General features: G+C 37.5%; 1 protein-coding gene across 14 annotated transcripts in view; it reads right to left on the reverse strand.

The window, feature by feature from the left end:
- The window catches only part of NRXN3 (neurexin 3), a 962727-nt gene that overhangs the window by 227707 nt on the left and 710502 nt on the right, over nucleotides 1–24518 (reverse strand). For all 14 annotated transcript variants that reach the window (XM_064423706.1, XM_064423713.1, XM_064423714.1 and 11 more), the window contains one exon: nucleotides 18983–19164. In XM_064423706.1, the coding sequence (XP_064279776.1) occupies nucleotides 18983–19164 (182 nt within the window). The remainder of the gene's footprint in view (nucleotides 1–18982; nucleotides 19165–24518) is intronic.

A 24518-nucleotide genomic window follows, 5' to 3' on the forward strand; every position in this document is an offset into this window, starting at 1 on the left:
TCTTCATTTAGGCTACTGAAGCATCAACTATTTCCCATTAAACTGTACTTGGGTCAGTCTGCTTTGGTCACACTCAGCGTAGATTGAATTTGAGAGTGATAATTACTGTGAATTCACATCATTTTCCTGGAGTGAATTTGTTTCAGTTTCTTGATACTATTTCTCCATGCATGTTTCCTTATATGGCACCTTTATTGTTACATTGTTTTCTTTTATTTCCTTATTATTGCTACAGTGCTGATAGTTAAGTATGATTTCCTGAAATCCATTTCATGAAGTTTTATCTTTAAAAAACCCCAGACATTTATTTATAACCATATTATAAAATATAACAAGGATTGCTTTTAAACAAATACAAAAATCACCCAGTAAGAGTAAACAAAAGAGTAAACAGCAACAGCTGTTTTAAAGTAAATATATCAGCACAGCAATTAGTAGTTCTTTTGTCCTCATTTTCAGTGGCACCTAGTAAGCAACAACCCAAGCTGACAGTAGACCTTGTACTCCTCTACCTCTTCTCTGTGTGTGCCTGTGTACTGGGCAGGAACAAGAACCACTCTCTGAAAGCTTGCAGTTTTAAAATGACACAGAAACTAGTCATGTATGTTTTGTGCACCCTCAGCAGACGAACAAAATGTAACAGTGAGGAAGAATGTAATTCCAGGCATTGTCTGCATGGGGCTGGACACAGGAGCTTCACGGAAAAGTTTGTGCACAATGTAAGCATTCCAGCACCTCTGACGGCACATACAAGGCTCGTCCACAAAGGATTCCAAGATGAATAAATTATTCTCCTTTTTACCATTTACCCACCTGCCGTAACATTACAGGTGAACTGATCCAAAAAGCAGTTATAACAGAAGTGTATGTAATGAAGCTGGAGTATAACAGTGAATTTTAAACAGAACTTGTCTCAGTCTCCCAGCACCATGTGTAACCTGTTCTGGGGTTCCCAGCCCATCACTTCATATTTCATTTTGACAGTACAGGGTATCCCACCCTGAGTACTTGACCTGAAAATGTAGACATATTTCAGATGAAACAGAAGGTTAATTAGAAAAGCTGAAGCCATTAATGAAGGCTATCAATTATTAATCAGTTGGTCCACTATTCTCTTTTCTCCATAACCAGAGTATTTAAAAGCCAGTGATAGGTTTTTAGGGATGATGACATCTCTTAGCAACTGTATCACTCTGGTTATATGATTAGACCCCAGAAGAAAAGGAGGAAAACACGAAACACATTTTCAGACAGAAGACTTCTAAGGAAAAATTCAAAGTGATGAAAGGCAGAAGACAAAACTGCTTCACACCTCCAGAACCTTCCTGACCACTGCATTGCAGTGGACTCTGGCCTTGCATCTGAGTCACTGAGTATTGCTGGTAATGAAGCACTGAACCATGAGACACAAAGATTTTAATGTAGGCTTGCATTTTCATAAAGAAAAATCACAGCAACAGCTGTTTTAAAGTAACTATATCAGTCAAATGATATATGCATCCTATGTCATAAAGAACCTACCAGGAGTTTACAACAGACAGGTAATTTTGAATACTCATAGACAATGTTGAAAGATGTCGGAATATTAGCAGGGAAAATTATCTTCTGAAAATGACAGCAGAGTTTCTATTAATAGTCCTCACATACATGAAATTTATTTCCCTTGCAAAATAAATCTATCATTGAAGAAAAATGTTTAATTAAGAAATGTTAATAGAAACATGCCTTTTCAACAATTTATATTAAGATTTTATTGCCACATTAAAGATGAAAGCCTACTCAATTGTGAAACCATCACTTATACAAAGTGCTAAAATCATCATCATTGGTTAACTGTAGAGTAAGGGAAAAAGACTTAGGAAATGCAACAGGGAATCTGTCTTCCAAGGAAATTATGATTACCTTGGTCTTTTCCTTCTCTGGGATTCTTCATTGCCACTACATGAAGGGTATTTTTCATTGTCATTTTTCAAAACTTAAAGATACTTTTCTTGGATTATGGTTTGCATCATCATAGATAAATTTTAACATCTAACTTGAATTATTATAACTTTATTTAATATCAGATATTGAAGTAGTTACTTTACAATAAACCAGTATACAAAATTATCATCAAGTGGCAAAATGACATCATATTCGTCCCCTCTAAGGTCATTAATATAACTTAAACCTACCTAAAAAAATCTCTATTTAATGTGCATTATTATGCCTTCTGCTTCAAAAAACTTTCTATTCCTTTTTGCATCGGAGATCTGCAGAACAAACTTTAGTAATACTTAATGTCTTGAAGTTCAGCTTTTATTCTCAGGAGAAAACTCACCCTCAGGTGATTGCTTGATTGTTCAGTGCAGAGAGAAAATTTTCCAAGGCAAAAGTTTACAGAAATTTTACAGAAGATACCCCACCATTGTACTAATGTTATCACCCTTTTTTATCTTACCTTCCACTTTGAATAAATTATTACTTGCAAATACTTTCCTGGTGACCTTTGTCCCTCTTCTTCACATAAAGTTTCAGGAACTCCTGGACCATTTTAGACATTAACTTGCAAGTTTTTTTAGTGGATCTTTGAGAAATGTCCTTCTAAAGGGACCATCACTGTTGCATCATTCCCATATTTTGAAGACTCCCTTCATCTATACTGAATCATATTTTTCCTCAGTTTGGCAACCCTTCAACAACCTTCCAAAGCCTGAAGGAATCTCCCAGCACTCCAAACATGGGGGCAGAAACTGACAATAAATTGGCATACACACAGGCTAAAAAGATCTCCTTCATCATGTTGGTCTTTACAAGTTTAGATACTTCTATCAGTCAAACAGAGAGGACATAAGTAACAGAGAAATTCAACAAAACTACGAGGGCTTTTAGTAAGACACTATCATTACAAACCTTCAGATCTAATACTGATCTCAGTGAAAATTCTCAAAAGAATAATCTGTTTCTATCAAAAATAATCAAAGCACTTTCAAAAAAATAAGACAACTGAGTTGTTTATATTAGCACAATAAAGCACCCTTTTACCTTCAAGTAGTTCTTTTACACTTTGAAAATTAAATCCTGATCCTGTGAGGGTTCTATTTTTTTAAAACTTCTAAATGACTATAGTTAAATTCCATGGCTTCTTCCAAATATTTTATAATCTGTGAGTCAGTACTTATAACACATTTCCAAGCACACCCTCCTTACTCTGCTAACAGCTTTGACATGGGAAGGGAGGTAGGAGGCACAAATCATAAGAAGCAGCACAAACCTGGACAACATGAGATGCACTGATAGCACCACAAAGCCTAAATTTACTGTATTTAGGCAGACACCTTCACCTATCTTGACATTTTAGATTCAAAGCACTCTTTAGGGTCAAATGTAACCATTCCAGATGAAGCAGATTCAGGTTTGCCAACAAAAGAATTTAAGAAATTTCAGTCTCCCAGTTGCTCAAAACTGCCCCCCTAATGTTTTGTAGTGGCAATGGCTTAGACCTGTCTGGCAGACAAATTCTCACCCAGCTGCTTGCTCACTTTCCTCCGTAGTTTGTCCTCCCTTCTGCTGAAGGTGAGGAACAAGAAGGTTCATGGTTTAAGATAAACACGGGGAAATCACTTTCCAATTACTGTTGGGGACAAAACAGATGCAGCTGAGGGAAATTCATTTACTACTAGTTAATATATATTTATTTGTTTACTGGTTTGTTTAGTAGGAAACAAAAAGACCAAATTCAAACTGAAGGAAAATACCTCTCCACCCCCTTTCCCAGGCTCTACTTGACTCCTTCACTGCAGATTCCAGTCCTCTGCCTTTGTTATTACCTCAGGCTACACACAGTCCCCTCAGGGAATCAACAAATGTGGATTGGCGGGGAGTTATGGTCAGTACACAGCAGGTCTCTCTTCTGCAACTTTTCTCACACTTCTGCTCTGCTCCAGACTGGACTCCCTTTTTTTCTTTTTTTTGAATATCCATCTGTTCCAGCGTAGGGTCTTCCACAGGCTACAGCAGATAATAATCCGCTGTTTCATGGAGCACCTTCTCCTCCTCCTCTCACTTTGGTATTACCTCTGATGTGTATCTCCCTTTCCTGAAGGTGCTTCCCCAGGTGACACTGTCTTGGCTGATGGGTTCAGCTGTGTCCTGCAATGGGTCCATTGCAGCTTCCACCTTGCCCACATTTACACCCAATACATGGTTTTACATATGTGATGTCATAATTCAGATGGGTGCATAACACCCTCTCTTGTTCCTCCCACCTATTTAAACAAGGTGCATTCACATCTGAGGATACCCCAAATTTGAAGCAAATTAATTTACTTTTGCAGATATCTGACCACTTATGCTATGATTTTTAGGGGGCCTGGTCATCTCTGTACTTAATTTATACACCTGAGACAGTGCAGTTTGGTAGTGATACGGATCACAGTCTTTTCAGTTCAGGCAAGACAAACCAGAAGTCCCAAACTATGGAGGAAGTAATTTTTTTTCTTCTCATTTTAAGCAAGTGACAAGAACAACTTTCTCCCTCCTACTCTTCCATTTCTCAAAAACGTACTTCAAGTAAACAGAGTGAACGTCACTAACCTTCGCACCTGACAAAAGACACAATGCAACAATCTCACCGGGGGGCAGAGAGAGCCCTGCAGATGAACTCAGTCTGCCCCATATTTGCCTGGTTTCAGGAACTTATCCCCTACTCCAATAGGCAAGAATCACAAAAAAATGGTTCTAGTTGTACTTGAGTAAAAACACATCAAGGTTAATTTTTAATGACTTCTTTAAAAGTACTGAACAACACTCAGCAGCTATAGCTTTGAACTCTTTAACTAGCTCAAATGAATTCTCTGGACTTTGCCTTGTCCAGGTGATATGAGTGACCCTCAAACCCCAAAACCACTTATTGTATCAGCAGTTCTGGGAAAGAGGCAGTAAACTCATTCTCTCAGGAAAAGGGTGGCTTTTGACACAGAAGTGCAAATGTGAAAGCCAAAAAGCTTCTGTAATAAGCTAAGTAATTTTCTTCTTTCATGTACAAAGAACCATAAACTATCCAGTGACTGTCAAGCACCACCTTCATGGATAGTTCTGAATCAGGAATTTTTTTCAGCAAGCACTGGGGAAGATGCATCGTGAACCAAACACTACATTGCATAATGCTCTCAGGCACATGGCATTATCCTTAGGGTTGTCCTGTGCAGGGCCAGGAGTGGAAAATGATGATCCTTGTGCAACCCTTCCAGCTCAGGATAATCTATGATTCTGTGAATCCTGTGAATGCTAGTGAAGGAATTTTATACTCACAATTCCTCTATGGCAAAAAAAAAAAAGTTTCCCCAACCTTGCCAGATTTAAAAGTTATTTAAAATTACAATTTGCCACTTTCATTGAAGATGATATTCAAAGAAGAAAAAAACAAGAATCAGGCACCATGGACATCTCATAGTAGCAATACTGAGAAATCTACTGGATTATCAGCACTCCGGTCATTATGATATGTGCCACAGTAAGGGCAGGTGTTATGCAGAGAACAATACTGAAAGCACTATGCAATATCTAAACGAGGTATTGCCTTATATTTATATAAGCAGCTCACATTCCTAGTTTTGCCTATTTTTGCATTTTTAAAGGAAAAATATTCCTTCCCTATGCCTCTATAAATATCTTATTTTCTTAGCCTCTTTTCACACACAGTTTTGTAATCTAAGTTTTTCCTTAAGTAAATAAATAAGCCTGCTAACAAATATCTCTTCTGAGAGAGGGGGATAGGAGTAGGGCAAGCAGGAAATACATTGCAATTGATCAAGGTATCTTAAGATACGGCCACAGTAAATCAATATTGGGTGCCTTGCTTCAAAATGACGTGCAACAACGTATTACCTCTGTCCCTAAAGAGCAGCAAGCATCCTTCAGTGCCACTGCTCACATTACAAGTGATGTCTTTTCAATTATCTCAAAGGCCAGATTTACCACTCTATTCACAAGTGCACAAGCCCATTAATAGCCATCTTGGGAATCATTGCAAGGCTGCAGACTACACATCACATGATGATCTCTCTGATAAAGGTTTTATAAACTGAGTCAACATGCCATCGAATGTGTCAAAATACTTTTTTTTCCTAGACTGACAAAAGGAAATCAGAGAACAGCCCTTCTGCCTTCTAACCCAGCATTATCATTTAATACCAGCTGTCACTGAAAGCTGGAAAAATAAGTTCTAGGAAAATAATTACATGTAATAAGCAACGACGTTATGATGAATGCCACCACACTGGGAGGGAACTGAAGGGTTTTACTTGAGAACATATCCTTTAAAATGATCCTACCACTGCTGTAAAAGAATTTTGGAACAGATGTGATTGGATGACATCTGTGTGCAGATGCACCCAGCTGTGTCTACACAGCCAAGGAAGCTCAGAACCAAAGACACCCCGCATGGCTTGCAAAGACCCAATTTGGGTCTACAACAAAGTAGTGATGTGTATTTGGTGCTGCTGCTGTATGAATAAATCCTCCCAAACACAGCTGAACATTCACTGCAAGAGCAATGAAACCTGCCTGGAGCAGCAGCTTGTGAACTCGTATGTTTGAATTTGCATTAGTCCTGGGATATCTTCATGATGACCCATTATAATATAGAGATAGCCCAGAAGAGCCGGGGGGGTTTGGTGGGGAGCTGTTGACACAAAGCACAGGCAATGCAATCCTCTGTAAATGCCACTGACAGGTAAACAACAAAAAACTGAGAGGAGCTGAAGGGCAACATTGGCACAAAACAAATGAAGGCTAGACTGAATGAATATATACATGTATTCATTCAGTATTCATACAATACAGTATGAATACATAGAGACATTAAAATAAGTTAAAATCTTAGGAAAAACATTGATTTTAAAACAGCATTTCAACAGAAGTAGCGAAACTAGAAAACCAGAAGGAATGAGGTAGATATAATACAGCCAGAAAAGAGTATACAATGGTACAGCTATGAAGGTAGGGGACTGGACTTGATAACCTAGATAGTCCTTTCCCTGTTATATGTTCCTAAATCAAAATGCATATCCAGCAACCCCAGAAACCTCATTTATATGTAAAGCCCCAATACCAGACAGATTCTTCCCATCAGAAAGGGAACACAGGAACAATTTTAATCGGAATAAAAATTAATGAAGATTTTTACATCTGTTTCATAAAAACAATTTTCTAACATGTAAAATAGTCAGAAGTATATGCCTTTTTATCTACATACAAGTTGTTCAAATAATTAATATAAAAAGAAAATTCTCTAGTCTCACAACTGGACAGAATGAATACAGTTAGATTTTCACACATCGACACATCGTAGGAAAATCCTTTCAATGTAACAGAACAATGGACTAAATTCTTCTTGTCAAACCTTCCCAAAACTGTAATGGTAAAAAAAGCAAGTCTCAGCAGTGATCCGTGGAATGATGGATGCTGCAGAGTAGAAATTTATACACAGGCTTCTATGTTTTACTAATGTAAAACACCACACAAAGTCACACCCAAAGGGAACCCCTACTTGTCCTTGGCAGTCTCCTAGTCTGATAGCTTAAATATCTTCCAGCACATTAATGTTGCCCAGCTCATGATACAATGCAAATCCAGTGGCTACTCCTGAAAGTCTGTATTAAGCAAAAGATCATTATTCACTGAGGGCATAGTCTCTCTCAATATATTCAGGATACAACATACCTTTTATGAAAGGATAACCTTCTGATAGCAAGAATATTTGTGTAAATATTGTTTAGCAATGCACCCAAAGACACCACTCAGAGCCTTTCCTCTTAAAAAGGGGAAATGCCTGGAAAGGTAGTGGATCTATTCCTATGGCTAGTTTAGAAAGCATATTGGAAGCATGGCCATGGCTCCCTACAGAACTGATTAATCCCACCATCTCTTTAAGGCTGAGCAGTATCATATTAAAAGGGTTAAATTATCTAAAACCTGAAATCCTGTACATGGTACTGGATTTCAGTTGAGATTTTCCAGAAATAATGCAGTAAAAGAGACATGATAAGATTGGGAAGGAAGCCTGAGTTAGTATAAGATACTAATCTTTTTTCATACTTAATGCTATTACCCACCTTCCAGAAATTGCACTCTTAACATCAGTAATTGACAAGAACAAAGAATAAGCTAAAACAAGGGCTGTGCGCAGTGAAAAATTTGGACAGTCAAAGCTAGTAATATACTTGATTATCAACTATGGGTAAAAATTGCTCAGCTGATGCTTTGCACTGTCCCAAACTATACCAATTATACAAGGCACTCTTTTTTTGTAGGCTAGAAGTTGTTTAAAGAAAGCACCAAGATTTTAAATGTAGCAGAAAAAAAAGGTATGCCAAGATATTTAAGAGAATATTCACACTACATAAGCTTTACTTCAACTTGCTTTCAGACTGTTGAAGTCTTTAGAGTCTCTTCATCCTACTTGTACATAAGGAGGCGGAAGAAGAAAATGCCTGTATCATGTATTTAACATAAAAGCCTTTCAAACCAGCAGGAATCCTTCAGTTCAATCATGCTTTATGTACTGAAAGGTTAACTAATGGGAGAGGCTTATTAGCACAAATAACGCCACTTCTGCCTTGATCCCAACAACACACCAGCTAAGCAAGCTCAGGCTGCTCACACACTTAGAGAGGAAAACCAAGCAGCAACAAACACACCACACAGCATTTTACACCTGCTGCTGTAAAATCAGTTCTCAGATGTGTGGGCAACAGCAGCTTTCCCAAGGCACTACCTTCCCCCAGCTGCTGGCACTAAGCCTCTCAGGGGTGGGAGAAGGGAGCACTTTGAAGACTTCTGGTTTAAGAAAAGATGAACATTCAGAGCCAGCAACAGTTCTAAGGCAACAGACCTGTTACATCATTTAACCTCTAAAGCCTCAATTCTTTCATTTCATAAGCATGTTTAAACTACCTTTTAAAGAGGTATGGTGATGTATTTCGTTTACATAGTTGTTCCAAAATTACATACACAAGTATGTTTTAGGCATTATAGTAACTGTTAGAACAATGTTTCTGAATAGGAACTGTTTAAAAGAAACACTTGTTTCTTGAAAACGTATGGTGAGAGAAACTCACAAGAATTTGAACGCTAGAGTTTTAGCCAAATTGCAGTGCATTTGCTCCTCAGAATTGACTTTACAGTGTCCTGATAAAATAGGAAAAGGCAAAATTGTCCTTAATTTCCTATATAAAACTGTGCAGGGCTAGTCTTTCATGTTCTCTACAACAGATGATTTTAAAGTCAGTCAGCTATATATCAATGATCATGTTATCTTTTCCCTGCATTGAGTTTTGAAACCCTATAAAATTCATGTCCTACAGCAAACAATGTGTAATATTGCTTGGATTAGATCAAGTTTGCATTTTTTTTCCTCATAAGATTCAATAATATGTCCTGGTTAGGATGCTCTTTCTAGAGGTGTAATAGATAAACAATTCATTTTGCTGTAGCTGATTTAGTATGAAACAGTTGTTAACCTTTGATGAGAAGGTTACATGAGATACCAAGCTGGGGTAAATTATACTGACAATTGCCCTTGTTTAATTGCTTTTGAGTAGTACTCAGTATGTCTAAATGTGCGGTGAATTATTATTGTACCCTGCTGCTATCCATTAACATGGAGATCAAGAATTTTATTTTACTTTTTTGATGCAACCATAGAGAAGGTGATAAAGGCTTTAATTACTAACAGATTTGTTTTAGAACCTATTAGTGCAATTTATCCAAGATGGGTTGGTCTGAACAAGCTCATAGGTTTAAAGCTTCTTATAAAAGGCAAAAATCTATATTGCCAATTGTTACAATCTACAAATATGAAAGATTTTAGTCTCTTTTGGAATGAGTACTGAAAACCTCACACTTATCTTATTTGAATCTTGGTTATTTCAAGCCAAGAACTTCACTGGAGATATCTTATTTCTTTGGCTCAACCAGAAAAAAAAAACTTCACATAACTTCAATTCCTTTGTATTTAGTATTTAAAAGAAAAATACTAAGAAGCTGAATAGAAATTTTCCAGCATCAAAAAAAGTATCCCTAGTCTAATATTTCTTTGTTTAGTCACTCACTGACAAGACTGTGTGACAAATTTGAAAATCCCAATTATTAGTTCTGAAATTCTAAGAGAAAGTACTGCAAAACAGGAAAGGCAATTCATCTCAGGTTTTATTGAAATTATGATATATCATGTAGTCCTAGATGACATATTCTACCTAAACACTACAGTTTAAAGAGAGAGTAAAATTAATATCAAGCAAACCACAGTATTTGTTTGTACAGTACACAAAAACAAGCAATAGCATAATATTTATTGCCATACAGGATGTTTGGATAGATACTGTGAGGTACTCAGAGATTTGATTGTTTAACATCTAATAGCAATTCACAGAGCCACAATGAATCCTAAGACAAACCTGGACAAAATAAGAAAGTTTCAAGCTCCAGAACATATTTTAAACAGAGGCTGTATATTTAGGGATGAATCTTTGTTGTGAGCTATCCCATTTGCTTCTAATTAGGAGCAATGTTTCTGTTTCTGCACTTAGACTGAAATACTAGTGTCTGACTTTGCCAGATGTACAACACTAAATGTGGCAGATGTGTATTTTGAAAAAATACTGTCCACCATACCAAACCACTATGATCGTAATAGATGCTTCTGTGACTAAGCAAAGTTCTATCTTTTAAGTTACAGTATTTAGTTGCCCTTATTTTTGAGATAGGTTTCAGAAAGTTACCAAAGTGTAACTCCCCACTGAGTGTCCTCCATCTTCTCCAATTCTAAATTTTCACTCTCTGTTATCCCACTGAATTCAACAGATTTGAGACCCAAACTCCCCAGGTTATCTTCAGATTGGTAACTCTAATCAGGCTAATTTACAGTCTAATCAGCAATTTTACTATTGATGCCAACATTGCCCTACCAACACTTTCTTCCATGTCTCCAATCAGCTTCACAATGTTCAACGACAACTGCAAAAACACTAGGATACATGCACAAACTGTCACTGAGTGAGGAATTAATGAATCCCTGTATCAAAGCACTGAGCTGCCTGAATGGAGCTGGGATGTAAAATCCATCATCTTTAGCCACGGGACACCAGCGCGCCATTTCCCGCAGCGCTGCGTTCAGCGTCGCACAGTCATTCAAACACCGGGGGCAGACACGGGCAGGGAATGGAGCACACAAGAGAGAGCTGGGTGGGGCACAGTGCCAAACGGTGCCAGCCAGGAATGGCACACCGGGGTGAAAACCTCCCCCATGTTCACAGGTTTGTCTCAACTCGTGGCCTCCTACCAGAGACTGCTGCTCAAGAGCTCGGAGGTAACAATCAATGGACAATTCAAATGCACAATATAAACTAGTTAAAATACATTAAAAATGGATTAATAATCACGTTCTAAAAATAAAGAAGTACCAATAACACGTTTTAAAGCTGGCTTGAAAACTGAAAGCCCATTTCCTGTCTTCAAATTAGTTTTACTTTACTAATTCTTCTGTGCTCTAGGGAACAATAAATGCAGCATGCACAAACACATGGGACTTCAGAGACCAAAAGAGTCTAGGAAAGGACAGAAAAAGACTGAGAGCATTTTGGGACAAGAGCATTGCGTATTTAAATAGAATGCTTCCATTAAAAAAAAAGAAAAGTCAGGCTCTTTGGCAGTTTTACACCAGCTGGCAAAACAACCCATGACGTGCATATCTCATATTTGAGACTCATTCACATATAGCCTCTCTTAGGCAAAATAACAATACTGAAATAACATATATTCACTATGGGGATTTTTTATTCTATAAACCTGATATGATGGGCAAGCAGCTACATTATAGTCCATTTTTTTTGTGCAGATGATCTGCATATGGTAGCCAACAATACATTCACTATTTTCAATGGTCAGGAACAGAGGCCTTTTTCCAGGTAAAGACTATGCAGAACAGCTTGACCGTGCCTAGTAAGTGAGCACCCCAGTCTGCTCATTTACTTACTCCTCCTGAACAAAGATACAAAGAAAATATGAGAAGAAAAAGTAAAAGAACTTGTGGATGGAGATAAAGACAGTTTACTAAGTTAAGCAAAACCATACTGCTTCCCATTTACAGGCAGATGTTGAGCCACTTCCTGGTCAGCAGGGTCTCTACATGCCTAACTCACTTGGAAAGTCATAGGCCATAAACCATCAGCATCCCCTCTTACCCTTCTTTTCCCCCTTTTTTTTTTTTTTTTTTTTTTTGCCAGGCACATTATCTTATGGTATGGAATGTCACTATGGTCAATTTGGGGTAGCTGTTCCAGCTGTGTTCCACTGTCCAAATTCCAGTGCACTGACAGCATATTCACTGGCTTCTGAATTCATTATGGTTTGTCTAAACTTACAAATTAGCTTTTAGGGTAATTTCACTATCTCCAATTCTGTGATCAACATAAAGAAATCGAGTGCCATTAAGATGACAGCCTCAACTGAAGATGACTATCATCCTAAGGAAAAATAAATATGTGACTTAAAACTTGCACTTAATAACACAAAAAATTATAGAAAGAATGTAAACACTTGTGATGTGCTCTGTAAGACACTCCTAACGTATTTGTCATGCAATAGCTTAATGCTTGTTGTAGTTTCCCAAGTTATTCCTTGATGCTAGGGAACAGTACTGCCACCCTAATCGTTGTGGTGCCAGCACTCTATCTGGCCTACACAGCTGAGCAGAAACCTGAACCACTGCAACAAGGGGAGATAGGACACTTCTTAAGGTACTGCAGTATACAGACATATATGTCACATCTTTTCTTGCCAATCTCAATTACCTTAAATGGAATGCAACCTAAGTTAAGTTAAAGGTATCCATTAACTAGTTAGTCTGAACTTCAAGAACTGACAAACCACAGCAACAAATGTTTATAAAAGATATATATGATGATGTGAAGGAGGAACTCCAGCGAATCTTCATACACTAACGCTAAATCAAAACAGTTCTTCCAGTCCCTCATTTGGCTCATTTTCCATCTTGCCTAGGAGGTTAGCAGCCAATGTTTCAAGCCTTCAAGCACACATTAATTCCCAGGTGGTACCTATTAAAGATGGTATATTCAGAAGTCACTGCCAGAGAACTTACTCCTAGCAGAAAGCTACATTCAGTCAGGTTTTATATGTTAATAATCACAGGAGACCTGCAGAGCACTCCCTCAAGATGGTTGCTAGATTTGTCATGGTAAAAAAATGTCTGTAGAGAGTTTGTTCTTTTAGACCTTCTAAGGATCTATACAATATAATCTTTTGCTTGAAAGCTCGTCCTAATTCTCTCCCCTTACCAGCAAGCAGGCTCGTCATTCTCATTCATCAGTTGTTCACTTCTTCAGCTAAATGTGTTACACAAGATGTTGTCTCCTGCACCTAGCCATTTTATAAATAATTTATTGCTTCAACAAAGAAATCTTTGTTGCATTTCACCTTGTGCTGATCCACTGATTGCTTTACTATAAAACAACTTTGATTGAATATGTGTTCTATACCAATCTGTAAGGGCTCATAATTTGTATAAATTAAATTAGGATAATTAGGAGAAATGTACACAGTACTTTGCTATTTCTTGAAGAAAATGAGGCATGATGGGCATTAATCACTTTGGTACTGATAACTGCTTAACCACTTCTGGTATTCTCCACGAACTGTATCAAACCCAAAGACTTAATCTACACACTACTTGAAATCCTGGAAAGGCAAGAGTAAAAACACTGTTCTAAATACACATCAATGTAAACACAGTGAAGATATGGTAGATAAAATGTTTCTGTTCACAAAAATTAACCTTGAACAAACTTAGGGTTCTATACAAGAATAAAAACGTGGTCTAACATGGTGAATCACCCTAAGAAAAAACTGTAACTGCAACATCAGTAAAGGTAGCTAAAAATAAAGCAAAACACAAGATAGAATATATAGAATATTGAAGCAGATAACTCACTTTTTTCATGGTCTATAGCCTCTGCGGATATACTTTCTGCAATATAATCCAGGTTAGTCTTAAGGAAACCCTGTTCTTTCTACTTTCTTGGATACAAAAATGTAAGCCTGTTAATGCTCAGTCTGTATTCAGCCTAGAAAGGCTGAAATATCTCGCATCAAATAGATTTTGGTTTCGGAAAAGTAAAACACAAACTGTCATTGTATTTTGCCTCCATTTCTTATCTCAGAGTAGCCCTTAAGTTATGCAGTTCATCACATACCCTCTGGTTATGATAAGGACAATCCTGCATCTATCCATCTCCTGATTCTAAATCTTCTGCTTCCTCTGTATCTGCTCAGATGACATGCCACTGCAGCTTGGAAGGCAGACTGTCACCGTCATATTTTCTGGAAAAATCCCCTCACCAGGATTTCTCTCCTGGGAAGCTGAGAAGCCTCAGAGAAAAAGAAAAACAATAATTATCTGATTTGCTTCTCCTGTGTTTTGCTGATTTGGAATGTGTTTGGACATTGTTTACCAACAGGTGGTTGTTTCATTGGTTTCATGTGAATTGATTTTGACTTACTGGCCAATTACAGCCAAGCTGCGTTGAGACTCTGAAGAGAGAGCCACGAGTTTTTCATTAGTATATTTTAGCCTTCTGTCTGTATCCTTTCTGTATTCTTTAGTATAGTTTAGTATTCTTTAATAAAATAACAAATTAGCCTTCTAAGAACATGGAGTCAGATTCATCATTCCTTCCTCCATCTGGGAACACCACAAATACAAGGGCAGACTTCATAGAGAGGAGCCAGAATTTTTTTTACAACTGTCAAATCTACAGATGGGCCAATCACATTATAACTAAAGAAAATAAATGACTGAATGGACACATTCATTTTCATCTGTTTATATTTATCCTCCAATTCAGGGAAAAGTTACTTTTTCCTACACTTAATTGCTTAAAAATCAAAATGGGCTACATCAGATTATGTAGCCTTCAGTGGTAGTCTAGTGCTAAATGATGAATCCTCCCTAGCCTGGGTCTACTTAAGCAAAACTCATCCTAAGATCACTAACATTTTTGCCCAAACCTGAATTCCTTCTTGTGGTGAGTTCAGAAACTGGAACAGGCCTCACAACACCATTCTGAAGATCCAGAAACTTGATGGCAGTTTACCATACAGAACAAAATGAAAGAATGCAGACTAAACCAGCAGCAAACATGAATGATTTCTGCCTCCACAATTACTACAAGAATGACACCCATCATCACTTGCAGCTGTTTCTCTCCTCACTTCATCTCTATGTTTTGTATATGATACAGCACAAAAAAAAGGTGTAGTGGTGCAAAGCGAATAAACATACAGAAGCATTGAACCCACAACTCAAGACATGCAATCTTTGAAGTATCCATTGTGGAAGACAATTTCCTGGTATAGGTTTGGACTTGTGCTTTGAATGAATTGTCAGGAAAACAAAAAAAATCATAAGGAGGGATCTGATGCTCTAGCAACACTCTCATTCCATGTGCTACAGCCTGTTCTCACAAACACCTCATGCTTCATCTGCAGCATTGATCTGGATGGCATGCCATCCATTTCTGCAGGGCTGCCACCTCATACTTCACTGTAAGTCAGGAGAGAAAATAGTTTCAGAGGCTGTAATTTTTTGTCATATAAAGCAGACATCTTAGTCGATAAATTTCCACAATATCTGAAAGACTCATAATTAAAAAATGAATTCTATCAGAAGAACTGTAAATTAAAGAGGTAAATATGTAACTTCAAAATAAAATATCTTCTTTGACTTGAAGTCTACAAACAGAAGAGATCAATGTTCTCAAAAACATACATGATAACAAAAAGGCAGGCTAACTACTAAAAGAAGAGCTAAGGCTAACTCCTTAGAAGAGTATGAGCAACTTTTACCATCTTTAAAACATAATCAGATCTTGATAAACCGTAGCTATTACTTTTGGATTAGATTTTAGTTTAGTGATGCACATTAGAAAACAATGATCATTATGTGGCTTTCCCACCTGTTATCACTAACAGAATACCCAGGGAAGTGTGAGGAGGTCATCATCTAGTAAATAGCATCCAAAAATGTCTGTGAATGGAATATCTAAAAAGGCTCCCATAAAATAATTGTCTCCAGGATTTTTTATTAGTCCAGGAAAATCCCTGTCACTTTTATTATTACTATTATCATTAAATATAATTGCACCTGAAAAAGTCAAGATGGTAAATGTATATAAAATAAATTACATCAGTGTTTTCTCTCTCTCTTGTAATTTGTTTATGGTCTAAGTAGTTGGGTTTTCAAAGTTTATTTTATTATCACTTTAATCTGTTTTCATAGCTCTGATTTTAAGATCTATTTATCCCACATTTCTATTAAAATTTTACCCATGCTGCCTTGTTTCTCTTGACAATTGAAAATGGTCTAATGGGAGGTTTTGAAGAAAAGAAGATAGATAAATCTTTGATTATCACTGCACAAGCATGTGGTAGTTTTCAGACAGTACAAAAGATCTTGGTCTCACGAGAAGTTTGCATGCAATTTGCCAAGAGATCCTAAATGGTCTTGTATTTTAACTGTCATTTCAAGTTGCACCTTTAACTTCAGATTTCATTTTTTTCCAAAATAATCCTGACATAAACTCACTTCTATTTCTTTGAACCATAAACCAGAGATAACAGTCTTACAGATATTCAAGAAGTCAATAACACTTTACAAGTTCCTCTTCAACTTTCCTATTGCACGTCACAGCATGAGTCTCAGACCACATTCTTTATTTGAACAGTTAGGTAGAGTCAGTTATATATATGATGAACGGCAATGCCATACCCAGAAGAGCACAGCAGCATGCCTTTGCTCCTCATGAATGACTGGAAAATCCTCCTAATCCATCCTGACCACAAAAGAACAAGAGAAATTAAAGCTGAGCTAGTTCTATATTTACTGCTAGTGAACAGCTTCAGGGATAAAATTGGCCAAACTGCACAGGGAGCAGTCAGTGGAACTTCTAGCAATAATATCAACCACAATTAGTAGTTTTTACTTAAATATCTGAAACAATCTGAAACTAGCACCATGCCATACAGAGTAGTTAGAAAAAACCATATGGAAAAAAAGCTGAAAATTTTTCATTATTTTATTTTCCAAAACTGATTGGAAAGTGAAAGCAATTATTTTCTTTTGTTATTATTTTTTTTAAATGAATGCTTCTGTCTCAGGTTGAATTTTTTTGTTTCAGTCTATTCAGCAAAGTTTTTTATAACTAAAAAATCCATCATTAAAATGTTCAATTAAGGGTAGAGAAAAGTAGATGTTTGAGACCAAGATATAAAGAAAAAACGAGTCTTCATCATTAATGCTGAAAAGAGTCATTGTGCAAGTACTTACTGCAGAATTAAAATTTCTTTTGTTGGTACTTGTGTCCATTTCCCCTTCTCCTTCCACTGACTACTGCAAAGAAAAGTCTGACTTTGATTTTCTCCATAACATCCCATTAGGCATTCAAGAGCAACATGATCCCATCTTAAACTTTTCTACAGCCTTAACAAATTCATATCTCTGCACCTCTCCCCATATGCAAGAACACTGTTTTCCAGTTTCCATTCCATTATAATGTAACACCTGAAGAATATACATTGCCTTGTTCAGACACATCAAGTCACATTGGCTTAATTTGAGTCACAGAGTTCCGACCAATTAGGCTTAGCACTACTCACTTTTACAGTCTTCTGGGTTTCTTTTTGTGTTGTTTTTAAGAAAGGAAGAAAACCTGGTTTTATATTAAAAAGATGCCAGGATTTGATGACATTTTCAATTCACACAAAAGAAACTAAATATTTGGATATATCACAAAAGTGAAAAACCAGAATGGGTGACAGTCTAATGGCTCAAGCCATATCTAGCCCATTCCAATGAATCTGAATTTTACAAAGGGATTCAAAACAAAAACCACTTAAAATGCTGGCAGTGAGCACTAGAACATTGTTTCTGGTTGTTTCAGAACCACCCTGCAAGAACCCAGTGCTTCAACATGATTCTGAATATGGCAAACCCCAGCAGCAGACTCAGGCCCTTCGTCATTCACATTAGGTCTGTTTTGGCCCCTGGAATTCCTTCCTGTTTACTTATATCTTCAAGGTTCCATGAAATGTCAACACATCCCCAGCTCATTCAAAATTTGCAAAGGGCCCAATTGCCCTTCCACTATGAATTAATGCATAATACACTGCAAATAATCTGAACATCAAGTAACATGACCAGCCTCCACCTCAAGTAAACCTCTTGGCTATTTGCCAGATGAAAACAAAGCAAACAGCCTCTTCTTCTCCCAAAGAACCACATGAAGTAACAAATTCTGAATGTTTCCAGTCCTAGTGTTTTCATTTTCTCAAGTAATTCAATATCCTAAAACTCCCTTTGCTCAAGCTCTCAAAAAATCTATTATTTTCTTGCAAAGCCATATTTTGCTAACATAAAATTCTTATTCTTTTGAACTACCCTGCTAAAGCAAGCATCAGCTATATCAGCTTGAGGATCTGTTCAGTTCTCACTAAACCTTCTTCGTGAGGAAAAAACCAACGACTTATCATTCCCTTTTACTCTTTGCATTCCAAGAATAGTAATACTTCACCAGAAATTCAGCTGTGTTCAGAAGTGTGCATATGAATCAGTAGATTACCACTGATGCAAAATGTTTCTCCACTTTTTGAACAAATCGTACTATTGAATCACATAAGGCTTTTGAGTTTTGTTTGTATCCTCCCTCCCCAATTACTTTTGGTATCAAGATTTAATTCTCTGTGCATCCCATTCAGCAGCTCTACAAAACCCTAAAGAACTACTATAGGCAGTTTAATCTGATGAGAATTGAAGACATAGAAAGTCTAGAATACGACACATGGTATTTTAGAGTAATAGCCTTCTTCAAACACATATCCAGTTAAGAGAAACCCAGGTCTGGAGAGACATGGGCCTGTCTGTACTCACTATGTGCAGCTGCAGAAAATCACCAAGCCCAGGGGCACTGTCAATGCGGACGAGGATGCCATCCTTCACCGTTGTGCTGAAGCCCACAGCAAGACGGTCTGTCCTTGTGCTTGGTCTGTCATTAGCTGGCCAGGTGTACAGGATGAGACCTCCACTCTTCCCAAAGATATATGTGGCACCAGCTACAAAACACAAAACCAAAGTGTATTAGTTACTTATTTGCCAATCTGGTGGTAATCCTATGACTTCTGAGAGGAACAACTTAAGCAAGCACATGCTTTCATTAGTTACAGGGGTAAAATCAATGTGTCCTGCTGGCCAGGGCTGATGAAGTACATTATTAGTTCCTAAATAAAGCCATGCAGCATTTAAGACAAAAACAAGTGAAGAGTTTATAAAAAATTCTCAAGACGGCTTATCAAGAATGAATGATTTCATTAGTGCTAATACCTCAGACAAGGCTGGATAGGACATTGCTGGACAGGGGGAAAAAACACAAGCCACTCCTGCTTCAAAAGCATGGGATTCAGTATTTCAATATTTCCATATTTCGCATTTCTCCTTCAGGTTGGACTTGCCTTCAGCTAAAGTCTATTTACACATAGTAGGAGACTATACTTTTCTCAACACTTCATGAGATTTTTTGACATCTAGTCCACCTATTTTCAGCACCATTTTTCTTGTCACAGCTGAGCCTGGGAATTTGTTCCTTGCCCTTGTGTTTAAGGACAACACCAAACTTCTCCCATGCTGAACATTGTCCTCCCACATTCATGAGGGCCATCTGAGCTGAGGAAGGCAGAAATGCAAGCAAGGAATTATTATTGCAAACGAGAAAGCTGAGAAGTTATAGCATTTGGAGTTCACATTCTGACTCTTACTCAACAGTCTGAGTTATGGAAGCAAGATTTCATAACTCAGCAGTTATAAAATTGGCCCCTGAGCTTCTTAAAAAGTATATGTAAAATTCCTGTCCTGTCCAAATCTACAGGCAGGCCAGGAACAACACTCCTCCATCTTTCAGCCACTTACTGCACCTCATTTTTCTGAGCACCATCACAATGGTTACAGAATAGTAAGCAAAAATAACCAGCTCCTGTTACTGCAACAAGGATAAAACATATGTAAAAAGTACAGGCAATTACTGGGTACATTTTCTAATCTGAGTGAAACTACAACTGAGGGTTACAACATGTATCACACAACCCTGTACAGAGTAAAAGTAGACAGATACAGAAACAGGTAGGATCATATCACGGTAATTTCCACACTTGCCTTCAAAGGTGCAGCTTCACTAAAGCTCTCTATGACCTGAATTCCAAATAAATGCTACGTATTAGTAGAAATAATTGATACACTTCTCCTTGTTAAAGAGGCTTCCTCTAGACATCTCAGAACACATTACCAAAACAGACATCAAAAACTCAGCCACCTAAAAATGAAATTATTTGTGAGCAGCTGACTCAATGACAGAGTGATAATGAATCATGTTTCCTTCTTCCCTTCCAGGCCTGTGCACATCCAACAGAACATGCCCTCAGTAAATTCAGACAAACATGTCCAAAATCAGGGTCACACAGGAAACTTCAGTCATAATTCTGAACTACCAAAAGAGCACATTCTGGCATTCTGGAACTGTGAACATACATTATTTCAGTTTGAGAAAGAATAATTTTACAGGCTCAGTCTCCTCATTCAGCTTTAAACTCCAGACAAAGGGTGCATGACTATTTTAAGATGTGTAGAAAGAGGTTTTGTCTGTTTGTTTAAACACATCCCCAGCTCTATCTGCAACCTTATGGTTAAAGAGCTGGAGATGACCAGGTAGTGAATTACTTATGTCCTCTCCCCATGCTCACGTATAACAGTCCCCCTAAAACTACACTACAAATGCACTCCTTCAGATTGTCAGTTTGTTCTATAACTTGTGTGTGTATCTGCACTACAGACAAAAACTAGGCACAGCAATGTGGTAAGCAAAATTATATTTTCTCATTGTTGATGGCTTCACAAATTAAAACCCCCTTCCCAGAATTACTCTCACTTGAATTTCAAGTTCCCCTACTTTCCTTTGTATTGGTTATCAGGCCTTTCAGCAGCAAAAACAAGCTTGGAGGTGAGTTCTTCACTCTCTATGAAGACAGATTACTTTTTTGCCTAAGAGTCATTTGGCTGCAGGTAGACCATGTCAGTCCTCCAATGAGAGCCAATTAGAACCAATTACATCCTCACAGGCCTTTCATGAGACTTAACTACTTAACCAGATCCTATTTTCTCCTCATAGAGCATAGATTTTGCTTCTAAGCTTAACCTGACAATATTTAGTATTTTGGTACTATGGTACCAAGGTTCCTAAAGTAAGAATCAGAAACACTAAGAAATAACATAGTATAAATCTGCCTCTGTTGGGTCTTATTCCAGTTTTCTTTGAGATGGCTCTACATAATGCTTCATGAAGAATGTAGTACTCTGGTTCAGCTGAGAATGTCAACTAAGTTCTGGAGTTCACCTGGTCCACAGGCTGTCCAACTTTACTTCAAACGTGTCAGGGGTTTACTGTGATGGATTTTGCACTCATATAATCTGGCAAGGCACCGAGTTCTTGAAATGAAGATAATTCAGATGCAACAACCAGAGCAGCACTAACCCAAACAGACCTGTAAGCAATAGTCTGATGGCCAGTAGTTGTTTCCTTATTTTCCAGGCAGAAAATATCTGCATAATGAGAGATGGGCCACTTGTTTTATCTGTGAGTAGCTGAATGTACAAATATTTGTTGGATACATCAATGACCCTTTCCGATTTTTTGAGGACAAATAGGATATCCATTGACATTTTTGGAAAGAGATGCACATTAACATTGTGCCAAATTATGAACTTAACAGTCATTCCAGTCTGAAACCATAAGGTTCATCAAGTAAAATGAAAGTATAACGAGAGTTAGTACCACATTGCAATCACATAAAGAGAAAAGATTAAAAAAAAACCCACCAACAAACCCAACCATGCAACACAAATACACTTGACTTAAATACTTCTATTGGACTGCAGCAACCATGAGTTTATAGAGTTTGAAAGTTCAAGACAATTGAAAAAGAAAATGAAAGCAAATTATAACCCTGGACTTTAGGAAAGGAGATTTCAGCTTCACCAGAACTTGACAAGGCTTGGACAACTCTATTAGATTTGACATGCTTTAAGATGGTGTAAGCTGGCTAGACTAGTTTACCTCCAGTAGTCCCTCCAGATCTTAAACCATCTTAAACCAATAATTATCCTTTCTTTGTGGTGTTGCAGAGAACTGTAGAATAATTGACTAAAGAATTCTAATTTAAATAAAAGCTGATGAAACGCACATCTGTTCATCTTGATATCTTCTTGTACCAAAGCTCTGTTACAGTCCTCTTTATCAGACAAGAAATCATAGTTCTCTTCCAAGATACTTTCTATTCAAGACAGACAGGAGACTACATTCTCAATGAGCAGCCACTTGAATTTTTCATCACTGTTAAAGGTTTAATTATGTAACTCTTTTAATAAACACAACACCAACTGTGCCCTAACAATAGAAAAGTCTGAAGGACCAATTAATTTTAGTTTTACAATGTATTGTTACAATGTTTCACCACTTCAACTATATAACACTAAATTCAACCCATACCATGCAAAAAAAAGAAGAATAAAATCAAGGATACCAGAATACAACATTATTTCCCCAGTCTGTTTTATAAGCAATCTCACTTCCCATAGTGCCCTGGGCCAGATTACTGTACCAACACATAAAAACAAATGGAAATAGAATATTTTCAGCTACATGTTGCATGCAGAATTTGGTCAGCACTGGGAGCTCAGAGAACTGAAGAAGTACTTAATGAGGAAACACGCCCTACAGATTTAAGCTACCAGGACACCATTACATGTTTAGCATATACAAAGCTTATAAACTCACAAAAAATTAGTGTGGCAGACTGGCAGTTGACTTCTCCCAGAAATTACACAACTTGTAACTTATATCATTGGCATTTAGAGATCAAAGATGGGTATGTTACAACACATGTGACAATGCAGTCTGCATATCTAGCTTAGGTAAAGTATGTATTTGCTAGTTATATTCATGAATAGAGCCATTAGATTATTCATCTTCACTCAAAATAGTTTGAGGCAAAGACTCCTCATGGAAAACTTCTAACAGAGATTATAAACCACAGCAAATAAAACCTACAAGTGAGATGTTTTATGAAGCATTTAGTATAAGTTGGCACCATCACTTGTCATTTTAATTCATAATTTCCCAAAGACTTCAAAAACCTATTTTAAGGACGAGTTTCTTCAATCAACATAGTATAACTGCAGCAAAGTAAAGTAGAAAAGTAAAATAGTAAAGTAGAATAGTAGAAAACAAGTCTATTGCATCTGCACAAATTATAAATGCTATGCCCTGCACTCTTGTGAATTTCCCCACGTTAAATAATTGATTGCAAATTCTCTATTTGCATCTACTAAGCCATCAAAAACCTGATTTTCTCCACTACAGCACAGCACACATACTCATTCCCCCACGGCTAAGAAAATGTAACATTTGGAAGGTATTACCCTGTTTATACACTGAAGAGTTAACTGCAGCAACTCTGCACTGGGAGGTGAGTACAAGTTTAACATAGTGTAAATGCTACAGCTCACATTTTTACAACCAAAAAGTACCTTTAGAATGCAAATTATGAAGAACCCAGGCCAATTCAAAAGCTACAAAACTTACTTGAGTACCTTTCAGAAAGCTGCCCCAAGGGTGGATAATCATGAGTGGTATGGAATGTTGGAGGCCATGGGCTACTTTTTGAAGGCCTTTTCTGGTTCAGTGATTTGGAAGTTCACCCCTGAACAACTACAGGACCCTGATGAAGTGACAGAATATTTTCAAAGAGATGAGCCCTGGAGACATATCCTGTGCCTTGTGCCACTGCCTGGATCACCACCTTGGCCCCTGAAAAGCAAGTCCTGCAGGAGCACAACACCCTAGAAAGAATTGAGTCTGACAACAGAACTAATTTCAAAAATAACCTTGTAGACACACCTGGGCCAGAGAGCACAGAATGGGTGCATCATACTCCCCACCCAGCACCAGCCTCTGGGAAAACTGAACAGAGCAGTGAACTGTTAAAAATCAATTGAGATCAATGGGTGGTGGGATCTTCAAACATTTGAAGTGGTGAACATTTGGATCTACATTTAGTGAAGGCTGCCTGTTCAGTTAATACCAAAAGCTCCACCAGTCGAGCTAGCCCTGCACAATCATAACCTCCACATACCAAAAGGGGATGAAGTCTCTGTGGTGTACATGAGAAAAGTGTTAGGGAGGACAGTTTGGATTAGCCCTGCATCAAGCAAAGGCAAATCTGCCTGTGGGATTGTTTTTGCTCAAGAACTTGGATGTACTTGGTGGCTAATGCAGAAGAACAGGCAAACACAATTTGTACCTCAAGAAAACTTGATTTTTGGGTGAGAATGGAAATGCTGAATTTTATAATACTGGTGGCTA

The sequence above is a fragment of the Passer domesticus genome, chromosome 6 (assembly GCF_036417665.1).
Source record: "Passer domesticus isolate bPasDom1 chromosome 6, bPasDom1.hap1, whole genome shotgun sequence".
NCBI classification, from domain to species: Eukaryota; Metazoa; Chordata; class Aves; order Passeriformes; family Passeridae; genus Passer; species Passer domesticus.